The sequence below is a fragment of the Halichoerus grypus genome, chromosome 4, assembly GCF_964656455.1.
Source record: "Halichoerus grypus chromosome 4, mHalGry1.hap1.1, whole genome shotgun sequence".
NCBI lineage: Eukaryota > Metazoa > Chordata > Mammalia > Carnivora > Phocidae > Halichoerus > Halichoerus grypus.
Window position 1 is genome coordinate 54,350,896 of NC_135715.1, and position 27,602 is coordinate 54,378,497.

Consider the following 27,602-nt stretch of genomic DNA (forward strand, 5'->3'; position numbering starts at 1 on the left):
GGAAATCAGCCTAACTTCCATCTTTTGATTCTAGAGCTGCTAATTGGGATTATACACAGAGTTAAGGCTCATTACCCTCCCAGCTGGTAAACATTTGAAAATTAAGGCTTCCATAGACACCTAGAACTTCAAAGCCACAAAACTGAGAGATTTCTCTTTCAATGCCCCACATCGGCCCTGAGAGGTGAAGCCACTTGTCCAGGTGATACTGGGCTGAAGAAATAAGCTCTCATCTCCTTCACTACGTCTCTCCTTCCCTTACTGGCTTGAAATAATGCAATGTCTATCCATAGTTCAAACCACTAGCACCTCTACTTTGTCCACACTTCACACTCCCCTTCAAGATTTTGCTAGTCAAACTGTTTTAACTTTACCTGGAAATAGTTGCGAAGTGACTGTAGTAATGTTAATACTCTAACATGAAAACACTTGTTTATCAACATTTTATATGCTTTATTGAAAGTTGACAAGTGCAAGAGTTAAATACAGTGACACCTTACAACTGTGTAGAGAACATGCACAGAAACGTATGCATAGAACTACTATACAGGTAATATGCAGAAACCCCTACTGCGAAATTCATTTCATTAGCTAGAACGGATCATTTTTCAAAGTATTCAACCAGCTCAATCAAAAGACTTCAGTGAACAGGAATTTACTTCAAGATATTCAGCAACTAGAAGATTTCAGATTACACAAAGTGACTGACGGTGCCAAATTCTTAAAATTTCTTTAGGTGTGGTTTTCTTCATGTAGCATTTTTTTAGGTAGATCTCTATATAAAAGACAATCCACACCTCTTCAGACAGCCAATGAAACATCTAAATTTCAATCTGTACAACCTAAATAGTAGTTACAGTCCTCTATTGTACAAAATAGTTACACTACATACACAAATATACAATAAGCAAAACAACCTTCATGTAAGAGAGCCTAGGTCCCAGCTACCTGTCACCGTTTTAGTCAGAGTTTTGTGTCATCCACTGTTTCCAGAAAGAGGCACAGTACTATTGTTTTATGGATTTTTGGTGACAGTCGTCAGTTGGTACGATGAACTACATTTCCCCTCATCTTAGGTGAGACTACGCGTCAGTCTTTACTTTGACCTCCCTTTTAAGGTCCTCCTGGGGGAGAAGAGGAGAGAGGAAAGTCCAGTGGAGCCCCACTGCTTCAAACCCCGTGGAGTACACTACGTGCAAGCAGGAGAGAACTCTTGGGAGCGGGGATGGGGAGCAGGGAAGGGATGGAAAGGCACACAGCTCCTCGGCATGAATGAAACCACTTCGCACGTATCTGCCAAGCTGCATGGGGTCCCAGTATAACCATGCTAATTCTCTGATTAACCTTTAATTCACCCAACTAAGAAATGTCTTCAAGCCAAAAGCATGTGAGTGTTTAATACTGGAAAAAAGAGACAATGGCATATGTCAGTCTCACTTCTCTTCTGCAGCGAGCAGTGAAATGGGCGACTGTGGAGGCGGAGGCCCCTGGTACAGCTCTGGTCTGTTCAGTTCAGACAGCAGCAGCCAGTTCTGCGGGGGCCTAGGCAGCTACGCCGTCGGTCCTGCGCCCTGCGACGCTGGCTGGGCCGGGGGCTGTGTGGTCCCCTGTGGCTGTGTGGTGGCAGGGGGGGAGCCAGTCTGCAGCTGGGCCTGAAACTGGGCAAGCTGCTCGGGACTGGCCAGTGTCTTCAGCAGATTGTTTTCCTGCTCCAGCTGGGAATTTTTCTCTATTAGTTCTTTGATTTGCTCTTTGAGGACCTCCACTTCCTCTCTAACCGCATACATCAAATGGCTTTTCACCAGATCCTGAAAGGCAGACGGAAAAAGAGGTTTAACTTATTATTTCCCAGATTCTGAATTTCTAAAGTATTATTTTGTAAGATTCTCCCTAACTGTTAACATACCCTGCCTTTAGCTTATTTAACCCGCCCTTGGAGCCATCTACTGAACACAACCACAACCGTACAAAATACTTAAGTTGAATGTATAAGGGGATCGGGCTTTTTTTAAACGCCTATGCATTTTTCGGCGGCCGTTAGCCAGGGCCGCACACACTGGCGTTTGCCACTCCAGAAGGCGGGCCAGGAGCCTGGCGGCCGGGACGTCCAGGCCCGCAGCAGCGGTAGCCGCCTCCCCGCCCCCAAGTCCCTCCCTCCGCCCCCCGGACCGCCTCCCTCAGCACCGGCTGCAGCCAGTTCCTACAGAGCATGTTGCCGCATTTTCCTCCCTCCACCCCCACCCCCACCCCCACCCCCACCCCCCCTTTCGTGATTAAGCTGACATCACAGAAACCTGGGCAGACGTCGCAGCCAATGGGAGCTCGAGTTATTTATAGCTCCGAATTAAAGGTTCGGAGTTTGCCTAGCAACAGTGGGCAGAGAATCCCGTGAGAAGAGCCACAGGCGCTGCTCCAATAACAAAGAACAGCCAAGGCGGAAATAAAAAATAGGAGAAAACCAGGCACAGGCTGAGAAAGACAAAACTTTTCTCCGATTCTTCTTCATTGTGCAGTAGCCTACATCACTGGGGATCCGTTTGTACCAGGTCTAGAAAGCCCTTGAGATCCCCACTCTGTACCCCCTCCTTCCCCAGTGAACCTTAACATTCCTAGTAAAGCCACATCGCTAGAGATGTGCCCACGACCGAAGGACGCGCAGGGCAGAGCTTCCCTAGCAGTTCCCGAGCAAAAAGGGACACCTCTGCAAAAATCCCGACGTTGTGTGAAACCCGTCGGGAAGAGAGAACATTTAATACCCTCAGGGCCCCGTTCTCGGTCCGCAGCAGCCTTGGTATGTGGCTTCATGCTGGCCGAATGGAGACAGTGCTGGCATTTCTAAATGTATGAAGAGCAATCATCCTAACTATGGATGCACTGGTTCCATCCCAATCTCGCTTCCTGTACTGTGCCCACATTTAGTACAAATGATTTTTTTTAATCAGTACATACCATAGCTTGCTCGATTTTGTTGTCAATAGCTACCACACTTGCACCAGAGGAGCTGGAAAAGAGGGGGGAAAATCGATAAATGGTATTTTTATAACATCCAAGACAAAAAGGACTTCCCAATTCTGTGATGTTACTAGCATCATTTTTTGAACATTCTACAACGCTATGTAATATATCACCCTCCAGAAAACACCAGCCACTCTCTTACTAACGAACATCCAGACATATACCTATTTTAGTGAGCCACAAAAGGCTAAATTACATAATGTGGTAACAGCCTGCTCTCTGGCCAGAACTGCGAAAAGAAGGCTATTCTAAACATTTCAAAAAGCAACATCCATGTCACCGTAGTCTCTCGGCAATGGACAAAGGAATTCGCCTGGCTAGCTTTCACCTGCATTATTAGAAGTATCTCACGAGTAAATTTACAGAAACTATCCCAGCCGACATTTACCTATTGTCAAGTCTCACAGAGGCGTTTTCAGTCCCCAGCAAGGATGACAAGAAAGAAATTGAAAAATGTCTCAGTTGGTAAACTCCTAGATCCATCGCCACTGGTCTACACCATTGGGATTTCATGCAATTGCAGCCAAAAACACCCTCGCGGAAAAAAAAAGGGAATACCAGCAGCCTCGTCTGAGCTAGATAGAAAATCTTCTAGCTTTCTGCAGCCCAGGGAAAAACGGAAAACAGCAGCCTTAATTTAAAGAAACCCGGCTTCTGGGGCTTGGCGATCGGGGAAGATGCTGATCCCACCGCTGTGCAGAGAAGCCTCCCACAACGACAGCCAGGCTCCACTAAAGCTATGGACCAGGACTCGGACTCGCCGCAGAATATATGGAGGAGAGAGCCGCGCCGATTGGCCAGCACCCTATTGGCACCTCCCCTTCTCCCTTCCCCGCCCTCCTCGAGCTTCCCCGCCTTCCCTCCTCCCAACCCCCCCAACTCCCCAGCCCCCAGCCTCCCGATCGGATCCCGCTCTTCGGGTGGGCTGACCCAGGCCGCAGTGGACCCGCAGAGCTGCGTGGCTACCGACGCCTCTACAGCCTCGGAAAGCCGGACCACTACTTCGGCGGAAAACGTCAAGGGTCCCTGAAAATACAATTGGGGCCCCGCACGTGCTTACGTTTAAGGGGAGTCAGACCCCGTCCCAGAAGCCGCCTGTCCCTGAGGCTTCCGAACGGCGAAAGCTTCCTATTTGCAACCAGAACCGTCTGAGCTACTGGGCATGCCCAGTCCCACCGCTAAGACTTGGAGGAGCTCGAGCGTCTCGATTTCAATTATCTAGTTCTTACAGGCAACAGTAATGGGAGGATTTTATAGGCAGATTTATTTATAAGGATAATAACCGTACTGTAATAACACCTTTTAAAGAGGTAGTGAATTTTGGAGGGAAAAATCACGTTTGCTTTCTGAGAAATACTACTTTTTCACGGATCTATTAAATACTCGTAGAAACAAAACAAAAAACATTACATATCCTTTGCTAGGCATATATCTATTGAAGCAAAAAGGAACCCATAAGATGACGAAATCAGGTAGATCTTCCCAAAACGTCCCTAGAGCCATAAGCCTTAAAATCACATCTCCCTCCTTCCACTTATAGCTAAAAAACTCAATCCACAGGTTGAATCCTACATCGATCTATTTTCAGTAAGTCCCTAAAGCAAGTTTTTGGAAGTGGCAATTCCTGTAAGTCTCAACCGTATGAGTTTTCTTACATCAGAAGGACTGAAGTATTATAAAGTATGTATTTCATCCTGACGGCCATACTGACCAAGTAATTCCCTTCCCCAAACCAAAATCAAGAGATCTGGGTGTAAAAATGACTAACCCATTGCTTATTTCCTCTATTAATTTAAAATATTTGCAAGGATGCATCAATTGAGGCTACAATTCAATATACTAAAAATCTAAGGCCTTAAATTTGCTTATTATAAATTCTATGGTTTGCAAGTCAATAGTTAAGAAAGCAAATTTAACCTCTACAATACTGCCCTCTAATGGCACAAGCCTATAAAACCACAAAAAAACTACAAATAGTGAAGACTTAGCTAATCCATAGGCGAGCTGTACCATCACAAATAATTTCAATATAAAATTTGACCACAGAACATGATATATGTAAATAATCTATTTATACACACACATCTTTTCTCGCTCAAACAGGCATTCTCTCTCAATTTCGCATCCTTCAATCCTCAGTATCCTTTAATTTAGGACATTTTAATTGCCATCACAGCCTTTCAGACATTCTTTTAAGTTGACCCAGTGCTGCCAGAGAGCATCTGGTTCTAGAAACGGTCTAAAGGAATTAGGGACCAAATCTGGCAAATGTGGTAGATGATGACAAGGACAATGAATTCTCTTTTGGGTTGAAAACCTAAGTGTGACTAACTATAAAGCAGTAACATTCTTTTTTATTGTAAGGGTCATAATAATCTCCAAATTTTAAGCCTTTGCTTTTGAATAACAATGTTTGTTGGCATATTTGTGATTTACAAAACTTGATATATATACCATCTCAGATGAAAGAAATCTATTTGAGGAAGGCACCCATTTTCAGTAAAAAGAAACAGAGTAAGTGGAAGCTTAAAAATCAGTAATTCGGAAACCAGGGATGTGGTCCCTCTGTCTGTGAGTGCAAGACAGAATTATTATTTACTACACAGTAGTTTCTATATTTTGAAAGTTAAAGTTACCACAAACTATATGTGTAATTAAATCCATTTACCTATTTTAGCTGAACCACACAGGACAAATTATTAAAGAAAGCATCATCTTAAACTAAAAAAAAAAAAAAAAGCTTAAAAAAGTAAAACTCTTGAGGTCACATGAAGAAATGAATTTAAAATTCCCAGTTAAAGTGTTCTTGAACACAAACAGAAAGAAACAAGCTGGTTATGCTTCCATTTTACTTGTTTGAACAGATCACCATTGGATTAAGCTACAGAAGCCAATATAAGCCATCACAGTCTGTTTAATCCATATCTCTGCAGAGGGACATTATGGTCATCTCCAGCACTTTGCTATTTTAAATAAAATTGCAAGAAATATCTTGTATGTACATCCTTGACCCATCTGTGTATATATTTCTGGAGAATTTGCAGAGCCAGAGGATATAAACCTCCCCCACCAAATTATTAGAAATCTATTGTTTTCGTATACATAAATGTGCTAGAATTCCTTTCAAACTAGATTTTTATCTGCAGACTGGAAAGACAATTTGAAAACAAATTAACTGGAGGAAAGCTCCATGGAGGGGAAACCCATGGGTCAGAAATATCTGAGGTACAAAGTCACTAGAATTACTCTCAAAAATACTTCTCTTTGTAAGACAAAACATCTATGAGTCTGGTGCCTACTCAGAGCTCAACAAAGACTAGCTGATAGGACAGGGAAAACACTGAGGGAGCCCACTTCTCCCTCTGCCTGCCGCTGCCCCTGCTTGTGAGTGCTCTCCCTCTGACAAATAAATAAATAAAATCTTTTTTAAAAAAATGAAAAAAGCCCTACACCAAAGCACATCAGCATGAAAATAAAGATCACTTGGGACAGAGAAAAATATTAAAAGCTTCCAAACAGAAAAAACAAGTTATAAACACAGGAACAAATAATCAGAATGGTTTTTGCTGGCTGCCACAGAACAATGGAGAAAATTCTGAGAGAAAACATTCTCACTTGGCCAAATTATCATGTAAGTGTAAAGGTAGAACAAAAACATTTTCAGACATTTCAGACACCAAAATGGAGGAACAAATCAGGCAAAAGGGTTGAAATTTTTAGAAATAAAGAATACTGTCTATTTCAAAAGGAAAATGAGAGAGAAAAGGTGTAAGAAACATGAACCAGGGACTGAGATGCTGGAGAGAAGGGAGGGAATCAACAGGATGATGGGGAAGGAAATCTCAAGATGACAGCCGCTAAGCAAGCCTAAGTAGCACCTGACCTGTAAGGGTGCAGAAAGATGGGGGCCGCTCAGGGAGGGAGGGCTTTGGTGGGTGGGAGTAAACAGAGAGATGATCCAATACGTCTGAGCATTTGCAGGGGGGAGGGGAGCCACAGACAGGTGTCTGACAGATCTAATGGCGCAACTGGATAAGTTCAAAGCAATTTTACAGAAAACAAAAGCAAGAAAAAAAACTAGTATGCTTATCAATAAAATTTACATAACTATATTAATTTTGAAATTTTTTATTTGTTTTAACTTTAAAAAGTTAACTGCATTGCAAAGGTGGTGCAGAGAAAACCTGAGTCATAAGAATGGTTTAAAAGTGCTAAATCTGAATCTATGACAGTTTGATTATAAAATATCTAAAATTTAAAAAGCAAGAAATAACAGTATAAATATATTACATAGACATGTGTAGGTAAATATGAGAAAACAAAAAATTTTGGCTGCCTCTGAGGAATAGACAGGGGGACTGAAAAAAAGGAATTTATATTTATATATATTCATATATATACATTTTTTTTTCTTTAGGGATGATCTTTTGATGTGATCTTTAGGGATGTAGAAGTATTTTCCTAAAGTAAGAGACTGGGCTGTGCAGAGGGTTCCTGTGCTCCCAGGCTGCAGGGGAGTACTTACCAGCACGAGCATGTGAGGAAACTACAAATGCTGGGAAAGAGCCACCCAAAAGAAGCAGGCAGAAACAATTTTTGGAAATCGCACAGGGTCAGGAATAGTTGGTGTTACCATCAGCCAGAGTAAAAACAAAACATAACAAAACAAAAAACAACTTATAAACATGGGGCACCAGATATTCAGAAGGATACTGCCAAAGTCGTGGGGAAAAATTAGTTCTAGACTAAAGGGTGTTTGGGTCTTGTGCAAAGCAGTTTTAAAGGAAGCCTTGAAGATCAAACTGTTTCCAAGTAACTTAATTTTGTCCCAAACAAAGCTCAAGGATATTAAATAAAATACAGTTAGCATCCAATAATTCACAGTGTCTGGCATCCAATGAAAAGTACCAGGCATACAAACGCAGGGAAATATAACAAGGAAGAAAATCAATCAAAATGACCCAGATATGACAAAGATGATATAATTTGTAGACAACGACATTGAAACAATTATTATAACCATATTTTATATGTTCAAGAAGGTGGAGGGAAAATTAGCATATTAAGTAGAGGTATGGAAGGTATAAAGAAATTAGATTTCTGAAGATGAACAATATAATGTTTGAGAAGAAAAATACAATGCATGGGATTAACAGTAAATTAGACAGGCAGAAGAAATATTAGTGATATGTTTGCAATAAAAGGATCCAAAATAAAACACAGGGAGGGGAAAAAAAAACTGAAAAAAATAAAACAAGAAAAGAGCATCATTGAACTGTGGGGCAATTTCAAGCAAATATATCTTTAGTGAAATCCCTAAAGAAGAGAAAAGAGAAGGAGAGAGGAAAAATATTTGAAGAAATAATGGCAATCTGCCCCAAGTTTTATTAAAATAATAAATCCACAGATCCAAGAAACTAAGCCTCAAGCAAGAGAATTGTGGAGAAAACTGCAATAAGGGTGTGTCATAATCAGATGGCTTAAAACCAGTGACAATGAGAAAATTTAAAAGCAGCCCAAGAAAAGAACTAGATTATACACAAAGCAACAAAGATAAGAATGTAGCCGACTTGTGGGTTGGAAACAGCTAGATGGAAGACAATGTGGCAATATCTTTAAACTGTTAAAAGAAAAATTTCAAAAACCTGTCAACCTATAATTCTATGCCCAGTGAAAATACCTGTCAAAAATAAAGGTGAAATTCATTCTTTTACAGACATACAGAAGTTGGGAGGATTCATCACAGGCAGACCTGCACTAGAAGAAATTTTAAAGTTCACTCTTCGGACAGAAGGAAAATGATGGAAATCTAAATCCACACAAAAGAATGAAGAATATCAGAAATGGTAACCATGTGGTTAAATATTTAAAAAAAAAAAAAAAAAAACTGTTCCCTAACTCTCTCTCTCTTTTTTTAAAGATTTTATTTATTTATTTATTTATTTATTAGAGACAGAGAGAGAGAGGCGGGGGGGGGGGGGAGGCGGAGAGAGAAGCCAGCTCCCCACAGAACAGGGAGCATGACATGGGACTTAATCCCAGGACCCTGGGAACATGACCCAACCTGAAGGCAGATGCTTAACCAACTGAGCCACTCAGGCGCCCCCTAACGATCTCTTTTAAGAGATAAATAAGTGACTGTTTATTATTGACAGACTCATAGATACGAGAAACAAACTTGGTTACCAGAAAGGGGAGGGGTTGGGGGGGGCGGGTCAAAATAGATGAAAGGGATTAAGAGGTACAAACTTCCAGTTATAAAATAAATAAATCATGGGGATGTAAGGTGCAGCATAGGGAATACAGTCAATAATACTGTAGTAACTTTGTGTGGTGACAGATGGTTGGTAGACTTATCACTGAGATCATTTCATAATGCATAAAAGTATCAAATCACTATGCTCCTCACCTGAAACAAACAGAATTTTGTATGTCAACTGTACTTGAATAAAAAAAATTAAAATTAGAAAAAGATGATTAACTGTTTAAGGCAGAAATAATAACCAGGTATGGGGGGTGCAAAAACATATGTAGAAGTAAAATGTAGGACAAAAATAGGACACAGACCAGGAGGAGAGAATGAGCGTACTGCTGTAAGGTTCTTACTTACTTGAAAATAAGACTATTGTAAGATGTGTACTGCAAACTCTAAAACAATGACTAACTACAAAGATATAGCTAATAAGCCAATAAAGAAGATAAAGTGGAATCATAACAAAATATACAATCTGAAATAAGATAGAATAAGAGGAGAAGGGGGATAAAGAACAGAATAAAAAACAAATACCATGATAGTAGACTTTAACTATAGCATTAATCACATTAAATGTAAATGGTTCCAATTAAACACCTTAATTAAAAGGTAAAGGTTGTCAGACTGAATTTTTAAAAAAAAAGCAAGACAAAACTATATGCTGCCTATAAGAAACATACTTTAAGTATAAAGGCACAAATAGGTAAAAATAAGAGGATGAAAGAAGATATTATATGTTAACAATTATCAAAAGAATGCTGAAGTGGCTGTATTATTCAGACAAAGTGCACTGCAGAGCAAAGATCATTTCATAATGAATAGAGGGTCAATTCATCAAGCAGCCATAAAAATCCTAAATGTTTACACAGTGACAACAGAGCTTTAAAACACATGAAGCAAAAATTGATAGAATTGTAAGGAGTTTTCAATAATCTTCTCTCAATAACTGGAGAAAAAATAAGCAGAAAATAAGTAAAGATACAGAACACTTGAATAACAATGCCAACCACTTGACCTAATTTGTTTTTGCAGAACATTCCATCCATAACAAGAGAATACACATTCTTTTCAAGCACACGTGGCATTTTTTCCAAGATAGAGCATATTCTGAGGCATAAATCAAGTTTTAATTAATTTAAAAGGATTCACATCACACAAAGTAAATTCTCTGAGCACAATGGAATTAAAAGAGAAATCAATTACAGAAAATTATCTGGAAAATCTCCAAATATTTGGAAATAAAATAACACATATCTAAATAACTCATGGGTCAAAAAAAGTAATCAAAAGAAAAATTAGGAAATATTTTGAACCAAATGAAAATTAAAAAATGGCATATCAAATTTATTTCAATAAACTTAACAACTTAGATGAAATGGACCAATTCCTAGAAAGACACTAACTATCAAAACTCACTTGAGGAAAAACAGGTAACATAAATAGCACTATGTCTATTTTAAAAATTAATTTGTAGTTTAAAATCTTCCTACAGACACACACACACACAAAAAAAAACCTCAGGCACAGATAGATTCACTGGTGAATCCTACTAAACATCTAAGGAAGAAATAATACCAATTCCACACAAACTCTTTCAGAAAACCGAAGAGAAAACACTTCCCAGCTTATTCTATGAGACCAGCATTTCCCTAATACTAAAATCAAAGACATCATAAAAGAAAAAATAAAATAAAAGCAAAACTACAGGCCAATAAATACAGATATAAAAATTCTTAACAAAATTTTAGCAAATTGAATCCAACTAGACATACAAAGGATAATAAATACATCCTGACCAAATGGAATTTATCCTGGGATTGCAAGGTAAACATATGAAAATCAATGTGATTCACCCTATTAATAGACTAAAGAAAAATTATAGGATCATCTCAATAGATGCAGAAAAAGCAACTGACAAAATTCAACATCCATTCACGAAAAAAATTTCAGCAAAACAGGAACTAAAGGGATTTTCCTCAACCTGATAAAGGGCATCTATAAAACACATCCATCTTACATCATACTTAATGGTAAAAGAATGAATGCCTTTCCTTTAAGATTGTAATCAATCTAACCACTTCTGTTCAATCTGATACTGAACTAATAGCCAGGCAATAAGGCAAAAATTAATAAATCAATACATAAGTACATAAGTAGCATCCAGATTGGAAAGAAAAAAATATATCTGTATTCACAGATGATTGTCTATGTACAAAATCCCAAAGAATCCACAAATAAATTACTAGAACTAACAAGAAGCATGTTTAAGGGTCATAGAATAGAAATTCAATATAGAAAAATCAATTTGTATTTCTCTATGTTGGCACAAACAAGTAAAATTTAAATTTTACAAAGTTCCATTTATGATAACATAAAAAACACATGAAATAGGTATAAATCTAATATAATATATACAAGATCTTTATGCTGAAAACTATAAAACATAAAAGGAACAAAAGAGAACCAAATAAAGTGGTGAGATAGAACATGTTCGTCGATTGAAAGACTCAATATCATTATGTCAGTCAGTTCCTCCTCCCCTTAATTAATATATAGAATCAGTGTGGTCCCAATCAAAATTCCAGGAAGACCTTTTGTAGAAAATGACAAACTGATTCTAAAATTTACATGTAGGGACACCTGGGTGGCTGAGTCGGTTAAGCGTCTGCCTTCGGCTCAGGTGGTGATCCCAGGGTCCTGGGATCGAGTCCCGCATCGGGCTCCTTGCTCAGCAGGGAGCCTGCTTCTCCCTCTGTTGCTCCCACTGCTTGTGCTCTCTCTCTCTGACAAATAAATAAATAAAATCTTTTTAAAAATTTACATATAAAGGCAAAGGAACTGGAATAACCAAAACAATTTTAGAAGAACAAAGCTGAAGGACTCGTACTACCTTATCGCAAAACTTTCTGTAAAGCTACTCTAATCAAGATAGTACAGTACTGGTGAAAAACAGAGGTATAGAGCAATAGAACAGAAGAGAGGGGTCAGAAGTAGACCCCATACAAATGTAGCAAATTGATTCTCAACAAAGATGTAAAGTTGATTCGATGCAGAAAGACAATCTTTGCTAATACCGCTAAAACAACTAGATAGCCACATATAAAATAAAATCAAACAAAAACCCCCAACCTGATCAATTCCTCCCACCATATGAAGCAGTAACTTAAAATGGACCATAGACCTAGGGGTGCCTGGGTGGCTCAGTCGGTTCAGTGACTGCCTTCGGCTCAGGTCATGGTCTCAGGGTCCTGGGGTCGAGCCCCTAGTTGGGCTCTCTGCTCAGTGAGGAGTCCGCTTCGACCTTTCCCTCTGCCCCTCTGCCCCATTCGTGTTCTCTCTTGCTTGCTCTGCTCGCTCTCTCTCTCTCTCAAATAAAAAAAAAAACTTTAAGAAAAAAAAAAAGGACCATAGACCAAAATGTAAAATCCCAAACCATAAAACTCCTGCAAGAAAACATATGAGAAATCTTTGGCACCCTGAATCAGGTAAAGATTTCTTAGCTACACCACCAAAATACACTTGATGAAAGAAAAAAGAAAAAAACAACCAATAAACTGGACTTTATCAAAATGAAGAATTTGTTTTTTGAAAGGCATAGCTATAAGAATGTAAAGACAAACTACAGACTGGAATTAAATATTGCAAGTCACATATCTGATAAAGGAACCTATATCCAGAATATATAAATAATTCTCAAAACTCAATAGCAAGAAAACAAACAACCCAATTAAAAAAATAGACAAGACACTTCATCAAAGAAGATATATGAATGGTAAACAGGCACATGGAAAAAATGCTAAACATCATTAATCATTACAGAAACACAAATTAAAACCATAATGAGATACCACTGCATGCCTATTAGAATGGCTACATTAAAAAAAATTTTTAAACCTAAAAATGCCAACTGTTGACAAGAATGCAGAGTGACTGAAATGCTCATATATTGATGGTGGGAATGCAAAATGTTACAACAACTATGCAAAACAGTTTAGCAGTTACGTATAAAGTTAAACATACTTTCCATAAAACCCAATAATCCCAAGCCAAGTTATTAAGGGAAAGGAAAATTTATGTTCTCACAAAAATCTGCAAATGAATGTTTTGAGTGGTTTTATCATAATCACTCAAAATTGGAAGCAACCCAAATGTCACTCAACTGGTTATACAAACCATGGTACATCTATCCAATGGAATACTATTCAGCAATGAAATGAAATTAACTACTCACAATGAAATGAAAATACCTCACAAATGAATCTCAAATATATTTCAGTAAGTGAAAGAAGCCAGATTCAAAAGGCTGCTATATATATGATTCTATTTATATAACATTCTAGAAAAGGCAAAACTATAGGGACAGAAAAACATATCACAGATTGCCAAAGCTTTGGGGTAAAAGAGGGGAGGCTTTTGCGGGTAACAGAATTGTTTCTTGATGGTCGTGGCAGTACACTCACTGTGTCTGTGCAAACTTCTAGAACTATATGCTGAAAAGGGAAATTTTACTATATGTAAATTATCCTCAAAAATGAAAGAAAAAAAAGTGGCTGCCTCCTAGGTAGCACACTGGGAAGAATGGGAAAAAAAAAAAAAAAGAAAGTAACTGCTTATACTTTTTGTATATTCTATTTGGTCTTTATACATGTACATATATTTTTTTATTGTAGTAAAAAACATAAAATTTACCAATGTAACCACTTCTAACTGTGCAGTTCAGTAGTGCTAAATATATTCACACTGTTGTGAAGCAGAACTTTTCATCCTGCACATCTAAAACTATACCCATTAAACAATTCTTCTTTATCCTCTCCCTCCAGCCCTGGTAACCACCATTCTACTTCCTGTTTCTATGGATTTGACTACTTTGATACCTGTATATATATATTATTTTGATTAAAAATATTTTAAAATAAAAACAAAAAAGAAAAAGCTATAAAAAGATATAATCCAAGGACTTGAACACTTTCATTGAAGAGAACTAAAATGACTATTTTATAACTAATTTCTCTATTATGAAATGTATTATTGGGTCTGAATTTTAAACTATAATTTTACCTTGTTCTTAAAGCTATAAGTTTGTTGGTGATTAATCTACAAGAGTTCTAATTCAGATATACTGATACTATTCCTAAGTCCCACAGAGTTACATGTGCCATACAGTTCCACAATCCCATAGTGTTAAAAGACTTTTAAAAAATAAATACTGGGACATTGTGGACACAATAGCCAAACTATGGAAACAGCCAAGATGTCCATCGACAGATGAATGGATAAAGAAGATGTGGTATATATACACACAATGGAATATTATGCAGCCATCAAAAGGAATGAAATCTTGCCATTTGCAATGACATGGATGGAACTAGAGGGTATTATGCTGAGCGAAAAAAAGACATGTATCATATGATCTCACTGATATGAGGAATTCTTAATCTCAGGAAACAAACAAGGTTGCTGGAGTGGTGGGGGGTGGGAGGGCTGGGTGGCTGGGTGATAGACATTGGGGAGGGTATGTGCTATGGTGAGCGCTGTGAAAGGTGTAAGACTGTTGAATCACAGACCTGTACCTCTGAAACAAGTAATACATTATATGTTAAAAAAAAAAAAGAAGAAGAAGAAGAAGATAGCAGGAAGGGAAAAATGAAGGGGGGAAATCTGAGGGAGAGAAGAACCATGAGAGACTATGGACACTGAGAAACAAACTGAGGGTTCTAGAGGGGAGGGGGGTAGGGAGATGGGTTAGCCTGGTGATGGGTATTAAAGAGGGCACGTACTGAATGGAGCACTGGGTGTTATACACAAACAATGAATCATGGAACACTACATCAGAAACTAATGATGTAATGTATGGTGATTAACATAATTAAATTTAAAAAAAAGAAAGAAATACTGGGGCACCTGGGTGTCGGCTGAACGTCTGACTCTTGGTTTCAGCTCAGGTCATGATCTGATTGAGCCCTTCTTCGGGCTCCATACTCGGTGGGGTGGAGTCAGCTTGAGATTCTCTCTCTCCCTCCTTCTTCCTCTGCCCTTCCCACTTGTGCTCTCTCTTGCACTCTCTCTCTCTCTAATAAATAAATCTTAAAAATAAAAAATAAATACTTGCTTTTGAAGTGTGAGAACTTCAAAAACCCTAACAAAATACTAATAAAATTTAAATATAATCTTTTATATTTATTTATATATTTTAAATATGTTTATATAATATATTGGGGCACCTGACTAGCTCAGTCATTGGAGTGTGCGACTCTTGATCTTGGGGTTGAGTTTGAGTCCTATGTTGGGTGTAGAGATTACTTAAAAAAAAAAAAAATCTTATAAAAAAAGTTCTTAAAAAAAAAATTTAAAAATCATGGGGCACCTGAGTGCCTTAGAGGTTAAGTGACTGACTCTTGATTTCGGCTCAGGTCATGATCTCAGGCTTATAAGATTGAGCCCCATGTCAGGCTCTGTGCTCAGCAGAGAGTCTGTTTAAGATTCTCTCTCTCCCTCTCCATCTGCCCCTCCCCCCCTCCCACCCCCTAATGTGCATGCTCTCTCTCTCTCTCTAAAATAAATAAATCTTTGGGGTACCTGGGTGGCTCAGTCGGTTAAGCGTCTGCCTTTGACTCAGGTCATAATCCCAGGGTCCTGGGGTCAAGTCCCTCATTGGGCTCCTTGTTCAGCAGGGAGCCTGCTTCTCCTTCTCCCTCTGCCTGGCCCCCTGTTTGTGCTCTCTCTCCCTCTCTCTCTCAAGTAAATAAATAAAATCTTTTGCAAAAAATAAAAATATTTCTTTGCCTTATTTAACATAACTACAAATTCCAAAAGAATGCTCATATCCTAAAAAGACTCAATGTCTTTAAGCAACAGGATTCAAATGGGCAGCATTCTTTTTTTCTTTTTTATCTCTGTGACAATAAGGTCCTCAAAGCCAAATTTCTTCATAAATTATCACTTTCCCTAATAGTGGTAGATTATGAAAATCAGGAGGCACAAGCAAAAAGGGCATCTCAGATTTAGAAGCCAAATGATATGCTATATAAAACATCTGAAGAAGTAAAAAGTTGTCCTGATTACGATTTTCTATTTCAAGAACCTCATGCAAGTCTCCTATCAAGAACGAATACCATTTCTATTTTACTTTTGCACAGCTATGGAAAATAGATACTTCGAGCTCTTCTTTTACTTTTTAAAAAGAACAAGTTACTTTAAGCCACATTTTCATGTTAAATTCCAGAAGATATCAACGAAGAGCAGTATAGAAAGAAGGGCCAGTAGGAACTGGATTAACCATTATTCTATGCATACAGAAACACTTTGGGCCATTACAGTCAGTCCTTTGGTGATCCTAAAACAATCAGATAAAGCTCAACTGAACAGTTTTATTTACAAAGGTGAACATAAATTCAGGGGTATTACACAGCTACTGAATTTCTAATGCACTACAGACTTCAGTAAGCATTAACAAATTGGAAAGGTAACTCTGTATGCTGGGGACACAATGCGTGTTTAATAAGTACCTTCTGCTCTGATCAAAGGACACATTTCCATATTATGGTCTCCAGCTCCGTGACTTCAAAGGGCCTGAGGGTTTCTTTAACTGATCTATTCAGTATTCTAGAGCTGAAATGGACCTTAGAGATCCTGTAGTTCTAATTTCCTTTTTCTGTAGGTTTAGAAATGAAAGCTCAAAGACATTGTCGGTTTTGTCCAGGGTTTATCCACTTAATTGTAGGATGAGGCATAGAATCAACTTTTGATTCAATATATTGTCTTCTAGACATGCAGACCAGGAATTCTAAATCGATATATACTTTCATGTTTATATACATGTTTTTTATTTATATATTATATATACAATATTTATTTGTGTGTGTATATGTACATATATATATACACACACACTACATATTATACATGAACTAAGGAATATGAGAACTGGAAGAGTATAGAGATGGCAAACCCCGACTACTGGGTTTCCAGGCCTTGTCCTGAGTAAAGATGTTGGGCTCTTGGTGAGAGTGAGCCCTCTCAAGCTCAGTGTGTATTATATTATGACACCGGAGAGGCTGTCAGGCACTCAGATCAGCCCAGTGCCAGTGAATACCAGAATCTGCAAAGGTGCTCCGCAGTCCCTGGAAGAGGTCCTGGCCATGAGGGGGGTTATCAGACGCACTGACCCAGCCTACTAACAGGCATATTACTTTGTGAACATGCTTAAGAATGATTTTTAAACTGTGCTTTCCTAAGCCCTGGTAGTTCTGTGGAGAGTCCTCAAGAGCAGTAAGGGCCAAGGCGAGCCCAACTGGACCAGAGAGAATGAAGCAGGCTGTGTTCCGCAGGCCTGTGGCCAGCGACAAGAGGAGAAAGTGGCCTTCACAGCACGTCACTCTGAAAACAGATCTTTACTCTTACTGGTCATCACCTGGCATCTCCTTCCCATTTCTTACCCAGAACAAGATTCTGACATTAACATATTCACAATTAAGTAAGACAATATAATAAAAATAATAAGTACTGAATGGACTACAAAGGTCAGTGGAGTGGGAAATACATAATTTGTAATGATTTATAATTTTTTGTAACGGTTGTATAAAAAAACAATAAAAATATATAATTTACAATGATTTACAAACGTGTAAGTACTTCAACTTATTGCCAACTACTGTAAAAGACGTGGCCACTATGATACATCTGAGCTAAGATACAAACTAGAATAAAATAACTTTCTATACATTAGCTCTTCAGGTATTCCTTCCTTCATTTATTCATATTTATTCAGCTCTAAGCACCCATGAGAGGCCAGAAACGTTATTTGGCACTAAAATTATTAAGATGAGTAAGTCTCAGTCCCTGCTTTCAATGACCCAGGGGTAGCTGGTGGCAGGGAAAAGACATGTGATAACTGGTATCATTTGGGTTTATAAAAAAGAATGGTGATTAGCAGAAGGAAGCCAGAGACATTTTAGAGAGCAGAAGACTCTGCCTCTGGGCCTTGAAACACAAGTAGGAGTCATGCAGTCAGACCGCAAGGTACAAAGAAAATGAGAACACTCCATGAAAAGGGCACGGCCAGGTAAAACCGGGGTCATAAAGCAGCAGGCTGAGTGTGGCACCTATCAGCTGCTGAGTGTGGTGAGGGAGTAGGAAGCTGGGGGTTAGTGGTGGGAGGTGCAGAGAGAAGCAGAAAGTTAACAAGCTGAAGACAGGCTGGGGCCTTATGGGCCACAAGATGGATGCTGGTCTTCTGTCCAAGGGCATGGGGGTCCACACAAAAGGGTTTCAGCAAGGCCCCCTGGACCACAGTGTACAAGATGAAAGGAGATGGGACTTGCCATGAAAGAATGGAAATTGTGAGGGCCAAAACCACAAGTGCAGATAGAGAGAAGAGGGGATGAATGCAAAAGGTATTTGGGAGATGGAATGGACAGGACTGGCGTGTGGGAGGTAAGGGAGGCTGGAGGGGTCCCAGGCTTCTGGATTACGTGAATGGGTGAAAGGTGATGACATTCACCGGGGTGACACTGCAGTTGGACACTGGTTCTGGAAAATGACACTGATGGGACACCCCAGGCAGCGGAAAATATGGCTTTGGAATTTCAGTGAGATCTGGCTTGAGAAAAACATTTGGAAGTTGTGTGGGGGGGGTGGGGGTAAGGAGCTGTGGGAGTGGATGAGATTACCTCAGGAATGGATATGGGAAAGAGATGGTGGGGCTGAGAGGCCGCACACCGTTGGTGCAGCCATTTGACACAGCAAAGACACCTGGGTTTTCTGTGGGCCTAGTGGACACCACAGAAAATAACTAGGCTTGAGCCATGTGGCAAGAGCCTTGTCTGGGAGGACACTGGATAAAGAGACCAGGAAGCAAGAGGGTGAAGGTGGTTTGACTGGAGGGGGTTGGGAATGAAGCTATCAAGTCAGTTCTCCAATGAACCACCAAATATGTCTCATGAGGGAGCCTGCATGTGAATGGCTGCCTCACAGGAAGAGCCAACAGTCAGTCAGAGGTAGACAGAAAAGCAGCTGCAACCAATACAGAGAAGCCAGACCTGGCAACAGCCGATACAGGGGCTTCTGCCTCTCTGAGCTCGCTATCCCCCAAAGCTGGGGCACTACTTACTGAGGAGAGAAGGCAAGCATGTGAGAACCAAACAACACCCCTGAGCTGGGGCACTACTTACTGAGGAGAGAAGGCAAGCATGTGAGAACCAAACAACACTCTGATTCTGACATGAGAGTCAAGTTTCTAAATGTGAAGAACTGAGTTTTAAAAAACTGTGACTACTGGGGCACCTGGGTGGCTCAGTCGGTTAAGCGGCTGACTCTTGATTTCAGCTCAGGTCACGATCTCAGGATTGTGAGATCAAGGCCCATTTTGGGCTCTGCACTGGGTGTGGATCCTGCTTGGATTCTCTCTCCCCCTCTCCCTCTGCCCCTCCCTCTCTCTCTCTAAAAAAATAATTTTTTAAAAACTCTGACTGTTTAAATAACCAACATTTACTGAGAAGGGATGGAAATACGTTGACATGTTGATAAGGAAGCCTGCTACCAGTGTGGAAGAGAGATTCAACAGACACAATTAGTAACAGTTATTTGAAGAAACAAAATCAAACTACATGTTTATTCTCCCCAGTGAGTGAGACACCTCAGTAAATAGTTATGGAGGGAGATCCAGAAGAATACAGCATAAAGCCAGCAGTGAAGGGGCAACTGGAAGACGAGGTCATGTCTCTGAAGGGACTGGCAAGAACTAGTTGAGATACACGGGGAGAAACCTTATCTGTGGGGCCTGTTGGGGCCACCACAGGTCCATATCACGCCCACTGACCACAAACACAATAGCCATAAAGGCTGACCAAGGAGAGCCCTGCAAGATCTGAGGTAAGGACATCCATCTTCTCCCTCTCCCCAGGCCCACACCAAGGGAGCCTGCTCAGGGAAGGGGGGAAGGGGCAGATAGATATGGGAATAGACCAGGCCCCTCCATCTCCATTCCAAATTGCTAGAGACACAAGCTTAGCCTGCCTTGGCAGAAGTGGACAGCTTTGAAGCAAATATGATATAAAGTCATTAAATAATAAAACTAGTCTTAAGAATCCAAAGTTCCTTAAACTGTAAGTGAGAAAACTAACTTTAGTTATAGAACTAAAGTGAGATACTGTGAAGCAGCCCCATTAAACAGCAAAAAGGAGGAGCTTGCAAAGGGTAAAACTGGTACAATTATTAGAAAAATAAAACCACCACATATTCATACCCTGGAAAATTGAGACTTCTCAATCGACTGGTTATATGTGCATTTTCTTATTTAAGTCTTACAACTGAGGTAGCAGGTACCCTTATTTTCTTCATGTAAAGAAAAAATAAAAAACACTGAGGCTTAGAGTGGTCAAACAACTGGCCCAAGGTAACACCACGCTTAAACAAATTCCAGTCAGTGGGTGCTGGTACAGGGCACAACTCCACTCCCACACAGAACCAAAAGGTAGACAGTTCCTAGACACCCCAGAAATGCATGGTTAATTTAGTAAAAAACTTTTACACCTGTCCTTAAAGTTGTAAAGGTTACTTGTAGTCATTATGGTTAGACACTTTGGGGTAATTTATATCTTAAATATACTGATTTTTCAGACTACTTGTGTTTCTTTTTTTTTTTTTTTTTTTTTTTTTGAGAGCATGAGAGGGGGGAGGGTCAGAGGGAGAAGCAGACTCCCCGCTGAGCGGGGAGCCCGATGCGGGACTCGATCCCAGGACTCCAGGACCATGACCTGAGCCGAAGGCAGTTGCTTAACCAACTGAGCCACCCAGGCGCCCCACTACTTGTGTTTCTAATAAAAAGAAATAATCTTAATAGGCTTTAACAGTTTTGTAACTGATTTGAAGGCAAAGTAAAAACACAGTATGATTCCTCTAATTTAGTCTAATGTGGAAAATTTAAAAATCTTTCATTCTATTACACAATTTAAATACTACATATATTTTCAAAATTCAGTGATATTATTTTGAATAAAACAAGATGTTTTGTTAAAGTCATTAAAATGGTGTCAGTGACAAAGCAAAATTCCCATCATTTACCCCAAGTCTGGATAATTCTGCATAAATTACATAAAATTAAATATTTCAAATAGACACTGTGAGCAAAAGCAGAGTTAATTAAAAACAACTTTGCCTTTAATAAATGGAGGGGGGCACCAATTAGGTTAATATTAAGGGATTTTTAAAAATCAAATATCTTACCTAATCAAGATAACTAGGTTAAGTGAGTAATTAACCTGTTTCAATACTTCAGTATGCTTGGAATAGAAAAGATATTTTTTTAATGAGGTATTTAAAGCATAAAAAATACATGTAACACTTATGAAGCGTAACAGTAGAATAAACCCCCACAAACCCACCACCAAACTAAGATCATGACCAATGCCACTAAAACCCCTGTGTGCTCCCAGCCTCACTCAGAGGGCAACACTTCCCTAGCCTGAAAGTTTTCAAAGTGTCATTCCCATTGAGTTACTAGGTTTAATGTCTGCCTCCTTGCACTAGAAGGTTGGGAAGGGGAGGGACTTACTGTTTTATTGACCAGCTTGTCCCAAGCCCCTATATCAGAACCTAGTATATAGTAAGTGCTCAATATGGTGTTACTGAATGAAGGAAAATGAACAGTAATAATAATCATAATCATAATAGCAGCAAACACTTAATCACACTTCGGACTCGTCAGTCCCTAGTCCAAGCCCATTACGTGTAACTCATTTATCCTCCCAACAGCTCTCTCATCTAGGTACCATTACTGTCCTCATTTATATAGATGAGGAAACTGAGGCACAAAGGAGTTGTGGGACTTGATTAAGGCCATACTTACCACCACTAGGAAAAGCAAAAAATATTTCTGCAGTATTAACATAACAGACACCACCATATTTTTCTAATCCCCAGAGTTGTGAAAGACTGGTTATTGCTGGAATATGGAAATAGTTGAAAAAGTGGAGAAAATCCAACAAATATAAAGTGAAATCCTGCTCTGTGCCAGCACTGGGGACTCAGCGGTGAACAAAATCCCTGCCCTCATGGAACCCATGTTCAGGCGGGGTTAAAGCACGTGCACAGGACGGAGGTAGTGACGGTATGGGGAGACAAACTACAAGATGAGAGCAGGGACATGCAGTATCAGAGAGGGGTAAATTTCAGACAAAGTTGTCAAGGAAGGCCTCCCTGAGAAAGTGTGTTTTGAGTAAAGACCTGAAAGAAATGAAGGAATTAGTCAGGGAAGAGCTTTTCAGATGGAGAGAACAGTTAAGAGACATGCTCCTCTGATAGTCAAGAGTCCCAACAAAGTCACGCTATCATGAAGCATCCCAGGAACACGTAGTGAGCAATATACGATGCAGGAGATAGTCTGTGCTTCGGTATCTTGTCCTCTTTCCTCTGCGTGGAGAATGTTTACTAAGATCAGAATCATGATACACAGTGCACTGAAGAAGTACTGCTGTGCACTTAATAGCAATACAGTAATAGTTCTTATATTCCACTTTGTATTCCCCTAGTTTCTTCAAAGATTAGTTTGGGGCACTTTTCACTTCTCAATAAAAACTCAATCTTTTCCCGTGTGTAAGTATAAATAAATGATGCCCTCTGTAGAATCATCGGCCTACAAAGTTCAAGCACTAGATAGGCAATGATAGCTTTTTTCTGAGTCTTGGTTTGGATAGTTTCATGAAACCATGAGAATCTTACAGAGAATTTAGTTTCTTCTACAACAAGGCTGTTTAAAACTACTTCTGAGTAAATGTGGTGGATAAAACATGCGCATTTTATCTCTGTTTCCACCTACAAACCACTAAGGAGATAGAGAATCCAGTTTAAACACACAAGGGTAGAAAAAATAGGATAGATGTCAGCAGTTTGGGGGACTGGGAAAAAAAAAAAAAGAGGGTTTAATTCATCCAGCTGGAAATTAAGCAAGCATTAAAGGAAGTCCAGAAGATAGTTGATATATATTAAAGAACTCAACACTCTAAACCACATGCTTCTCAAAGCGCACCATGCAAGTGAGATGAGAGTCTGCATGAAACAAGACCCAACCTTACACAGCTGAACAACTGAGCAAAAGCTAACCATCCTCTAACATAACCAACACTCAGAAAAAAGGAACCTGGAGAAAATGGTGGGAGTGTAGGGAAACGAGGAAACTTTAAAGATCCTACAAGGCATGGATCTAATGATAGCAGGAAGACAACAATAGGACATCAAAAAGAGCTCTTGGAAACTGAAAAATGGGTATCATGAGAACACAGTGAAAATTCACTAGAATAAATGGAAAACAAAGTTGAAGAAATATCTCAGAACTAAAACTAAAACTAAAATATCTCACAACTAATACCAAAGAAGGAAAAATAGGAAGGAAAAGAAAGAACAGCAGTTTGGAAGGGCTTACATCTGAATGACAGGAATTTCAGAAACAGAACAGAGAATATGGAGGGGAGCGAAGTATCATAAAATAATTCAAGAAAATTTCCTAAAACTACAGACCATGCTTTTCTCTTTTTAATTAAAAGAGCCTATCAAGTACAATTAGTTCTGTAATAAAGCTTGTTCAGAAAACACGGAATTTGTTCCAAAACAATTTATATATGTTAAAGAAGAATTTGAGTATAAGGCACACTTCAATTTTTGCTTATGCTTAGGTCTTCAAGAAATACAAGGTAGAAGCAGGAAGCTGCACCAGCAGAACCAAGTCACCTGGAAAAACACAAACACACACATACTCAAACGTGTATATCTCAAATGTGTACCAGGTATGTTGGTGCACCACGTTTGTTGTGCTACAAAGATTATGTTTTGCTATTCTTTTGCAAATGTTATTTTTTCTATATAAAAAAGCACTCACTCAACATCCCAAACATGTCTAATATCACTCTGATTCAAAAACACCAGCAGTGCATGCAAAAGAAAAGCTTTTAAGTATTGAGGAGAAGGTAGAACAAGGGTATTTTCAAAGGAAAGAACATATAATTTCTCTAGAGCAAGAGGCATAAAAGAATCCATGCTGTGGACCACCAAAGATAACCCATGAAAATAAAGGAAACTTCTATAGCTAGAGCAACCTCAAGTGCTGTGAAGTCAGTAAGGACAAGCTCTAAAGAAACAGAAGAAACGGGAAGACTGTTGAGTATATAGACTGAAGAGCAAACAGAAACAAACAGGAACAACCTTCCTCCCAATCAAAGAGAAAGCACTATCTATATACCAAGACTTTAACTGGAAATGTCCAAATCCTGCAGAAGCTGCTTCTTTTACTGCCAGTAGTGGCTGGCTTGGTAGTTTCAAACATCTTTATAATTTCCAAAGACTTCAGCTGTCGGGAGAGGCAAAGAGTGCAGACGAGGGAACTGCAGAATTTCCAGGAATGGTATGGAAGTGAAGTGAAGAAGGAGGCTCTATATTGGATCAAATTTTCAATTTTGATGACACAGGTTATCTATTTCAAATGTATACATTTGATCTAGGTCTCCCCATGCTGTCTTACGGTATTGGTGGACTTGGAAAATTAAATTTCTGTGGATTTCAAGGTCTCCTTATTTCAAAATAGAGAAAGTTCTAGGATCTACTTTCACTTTTTAAACAGATTAGTGAAGGCTTTGATTATTTCCAAGTCACTATTTCTATCACATTTACCCTCCTAATGTTTCTCACTAAGATTCTGGTATCAACAAAAATTCTCCATATTCTCTTAATGGCAAGATTCTATATGGCCTAAGAGAGGTAAAGCCAAAATGATGCTGGCTTACTCTTTCCATTTTTTTAAAAAAAGATTTTATTTATTTATTTGAGAGAGAGAGAAATAACGAGAGAGAGAGAGAACGAGAAAGGAGGAAAGGGAGAAGCAGGCTCCCCACTGAGCAGGGAGCCCGATGCGGGGCTTGATCCCAGGAGCCTGGGATCATGAGCCGAAGGCAAACGCTTAGCTGACTGAGCCACCCAGGTACCCCAGGCTTACTCTTTCTAATTCCAATTAAAATGTGGCTTCCAAACAACCCTTAAAAGCATCTATGATGTTATTTTGGTCATTTAAGTCTAGATATGTAATTGTAAAGCTCAAAGTCTACTCCCTGCTTAGAACTGACTTTTTAAATGCAATTTTTTTTTGAGGTGGGGAGAGGCAGAGGAGGGAGGGAGAGAGAGAAAGTTAGAGAGAGAGAGAGAGAGAGAGAGAGAGAGAATCTCAAGCAGGCTCCACATTCAGCACCAAGCCTGTCCTGGGGCTTGATCTCATGACCCTGAGATCATGACCTGAGCCGAAATCAAGAGTCAGTTAACAGCCTGAGCCGCCCAGCGCCCCTTTAAAGGCAACTTTAAAGAGTAACAATCCGATTTTGAGCTTTGGAGTTAGACTTTAATTCAAATTTCCAAAAGTTACTTCTTCCTATGTAAAATGAGGAGATAACACAAGCAAAGAACCTGGCGTTTCCCGAAACAATAAGGTGAGCAATTAAGGCTATGTATGGCCTTGTGCTCCGAACTATTTTCGGCTTCAGTCGTAACTGGGTTTAATCAAAAGAGGTCAACACATTTCTCCACTTACTTTTTAAAGTAGAAAATTTCTGGAAAATAGCTTAATATAAACAGTATTGTTATAGATTATATCCAAAAGAAAATGTTTCAGCTTTGAGAATCACCTCATATGACTTGCTTTATTTTCCCCTAACCATACAATAATAATAAGAACAAATCATAATAATCATCCCAAGAACTAATGAAGATTTCTTTTTTTTTTTTTTTTTGGTAAAAGGGTTTTTTTTTTTTGCTTTAATCTCTGTGATATGATGAATTAGTTCACAAAGTGATTCCTAATATTTTTGTTTTATATGTTTAAAGAAAATCCCCTCTTTTTTTCCCTCACCAATTTATTTAATATCCCAAACTATGTGACGGTCCTGGTAGCCTCCTTCAAAAAAGCTGTTTGTACCATCTTAGTCTCTGCTCAAAGAGAAGCTAAGGAGGGGAACTCCCCATCAGCTTCTATGTCTTCTTTTCCCGTGACTGTGCTCTGCCTGTTCCTCCAGCAAGAAATCAAGTGATCTCATGCCCAGAACAAGGGAAGACAGTTGTTCTTTCCCACGATAGTGCCACAAATATCTGTTGCATATTATTTCACAAATATTTTGTGCCTGGCATTGGGCTAGTCACTGGGCTCCCTTTGAAGAGTAAAGCACCCCTTGTCTAAAAAGCTGGTAGAAATTTGTAAACAATGTTTTTCCTTAGCAGCAAGAGTGATAAAACTCATCATCCAGTTTTACCAGAGCACTAGAAGGGAGAAATGTTTTCAGATAAAAACTGCTTTCTTGTTACAGATTAAAGTTCAAAGAGAAAAATAAAAGGCAAGACAAAACTTTTAAACTGAATTTAACTAGGAAAATTGAACAACTATGCACCAGGCAATGCACTAAGCACTTTACATATCATCTCGTTTAATAGTCAGCTCACCTCTATTACCATCACATATACAGATGAGCAAACTGAGACAAGCAAAGTTAATTTGACCATTGCTGTGAAATGACACACCTGGAATTTGAACTCAGGTCTGTCTGGCTCAAAAAACCAATTTCTTTCCACTGTACTTAAATTATTTCTCTAGTGACCACCTGTGCAAAGCACTGTGATAGCTCCATAGTCCAGGAAGGGTGGTAGATTTGCAAGCAATAATTAAAGTGCAAAGTAATAAGTGTGATATCTTAGGTGTCACAGGTACCAAAGAGATCATAGGAGGTAAATAAGTAAAGGGGATGGGGGTGGGGGGGATTGTAGGTGTTGGGTAATCAGGAAAGGAATTTTCTCCTAAATTAAATCTTCGTGAATAATCTTAAAATCATTAGACCAAAAAAAGAAAAAAATATTTCAAGGAAAATGAAGAGCATGTCCAAAACAAGCAGAAAGGCAAAGCATCTTTGTGGAAAATCTCCAAAAAGTAGGAGATCTGAAATAATTACAGAATGGTGGAAAATGGAAGCAGAAGTATTCAGAGATCTTCCAAGTACCCAAAATCTTGAAAACACTGCTAAAGAATCTGAAATTTACCCCACAACACATGAGCCCCAGGCAATCAGAATAGATGCTGGTTGTAAACAGCCAATTTCACCCTACTAGTGTAAACCAGCCAAATATCAACCCTGCCTCTAGGAAATGAGAGCAAACACTGAAGGCATTACTACAGGGGAGTGTTCTGGATTTCGGAAAGGTGATTCCAGATACAGCATGAAGGCTGAAAGGAAGAAGGACAAAAGGAGAGACTAGGAAGAAATTCTGGTAAAGGGTCTTAACCTGTTAAGGCAATTGGGGAGTGATTTTAAAGGAA

The 27,602-nt window shown here is 39.2% G+C and overlaps 1 protein-coding gene across 5 annotated transcripts in view; it reads right to left on the reverse strand.

Annotated features, from left to right (window-relative positions):
• Positions 1–429: 429 nt before the first annotated feature.
• The window catches only part of TSC22D1 (TSC22 domain family member 1), a 134,205-nt gene continuing 107,032 nt past the window's right edge, over positions 430–27,602 (reverse strand). For 2 of the 5 annotated variants that reach the window (XM_036097626.2, XM_078070338.1), the window contains 2 exons: positions 2,950–3,001; positions 430–1,808 (listed from right to left, as the gene is read on the reverse strand). In XM_036097626.2, the coding sequence (XP_035953519.2) occupies positions 1,551–1,808; positions 2,950–3,001 (310 nt within the window). In that variant the 3' untranslated portion in view covers positions 430–1,550. Of the gene's footprint in view, positions 1,809–2,949; positions 3,002–3,403; positions 3,783–4,075; positions 4,192–11,914; positions 12,052–27,602 lie in introns of those variants that run through there. The other 3 variants (XM_036097660.2, XM_036097654.2, XM_078070337.1) reach the window with 3 other exon arrangements.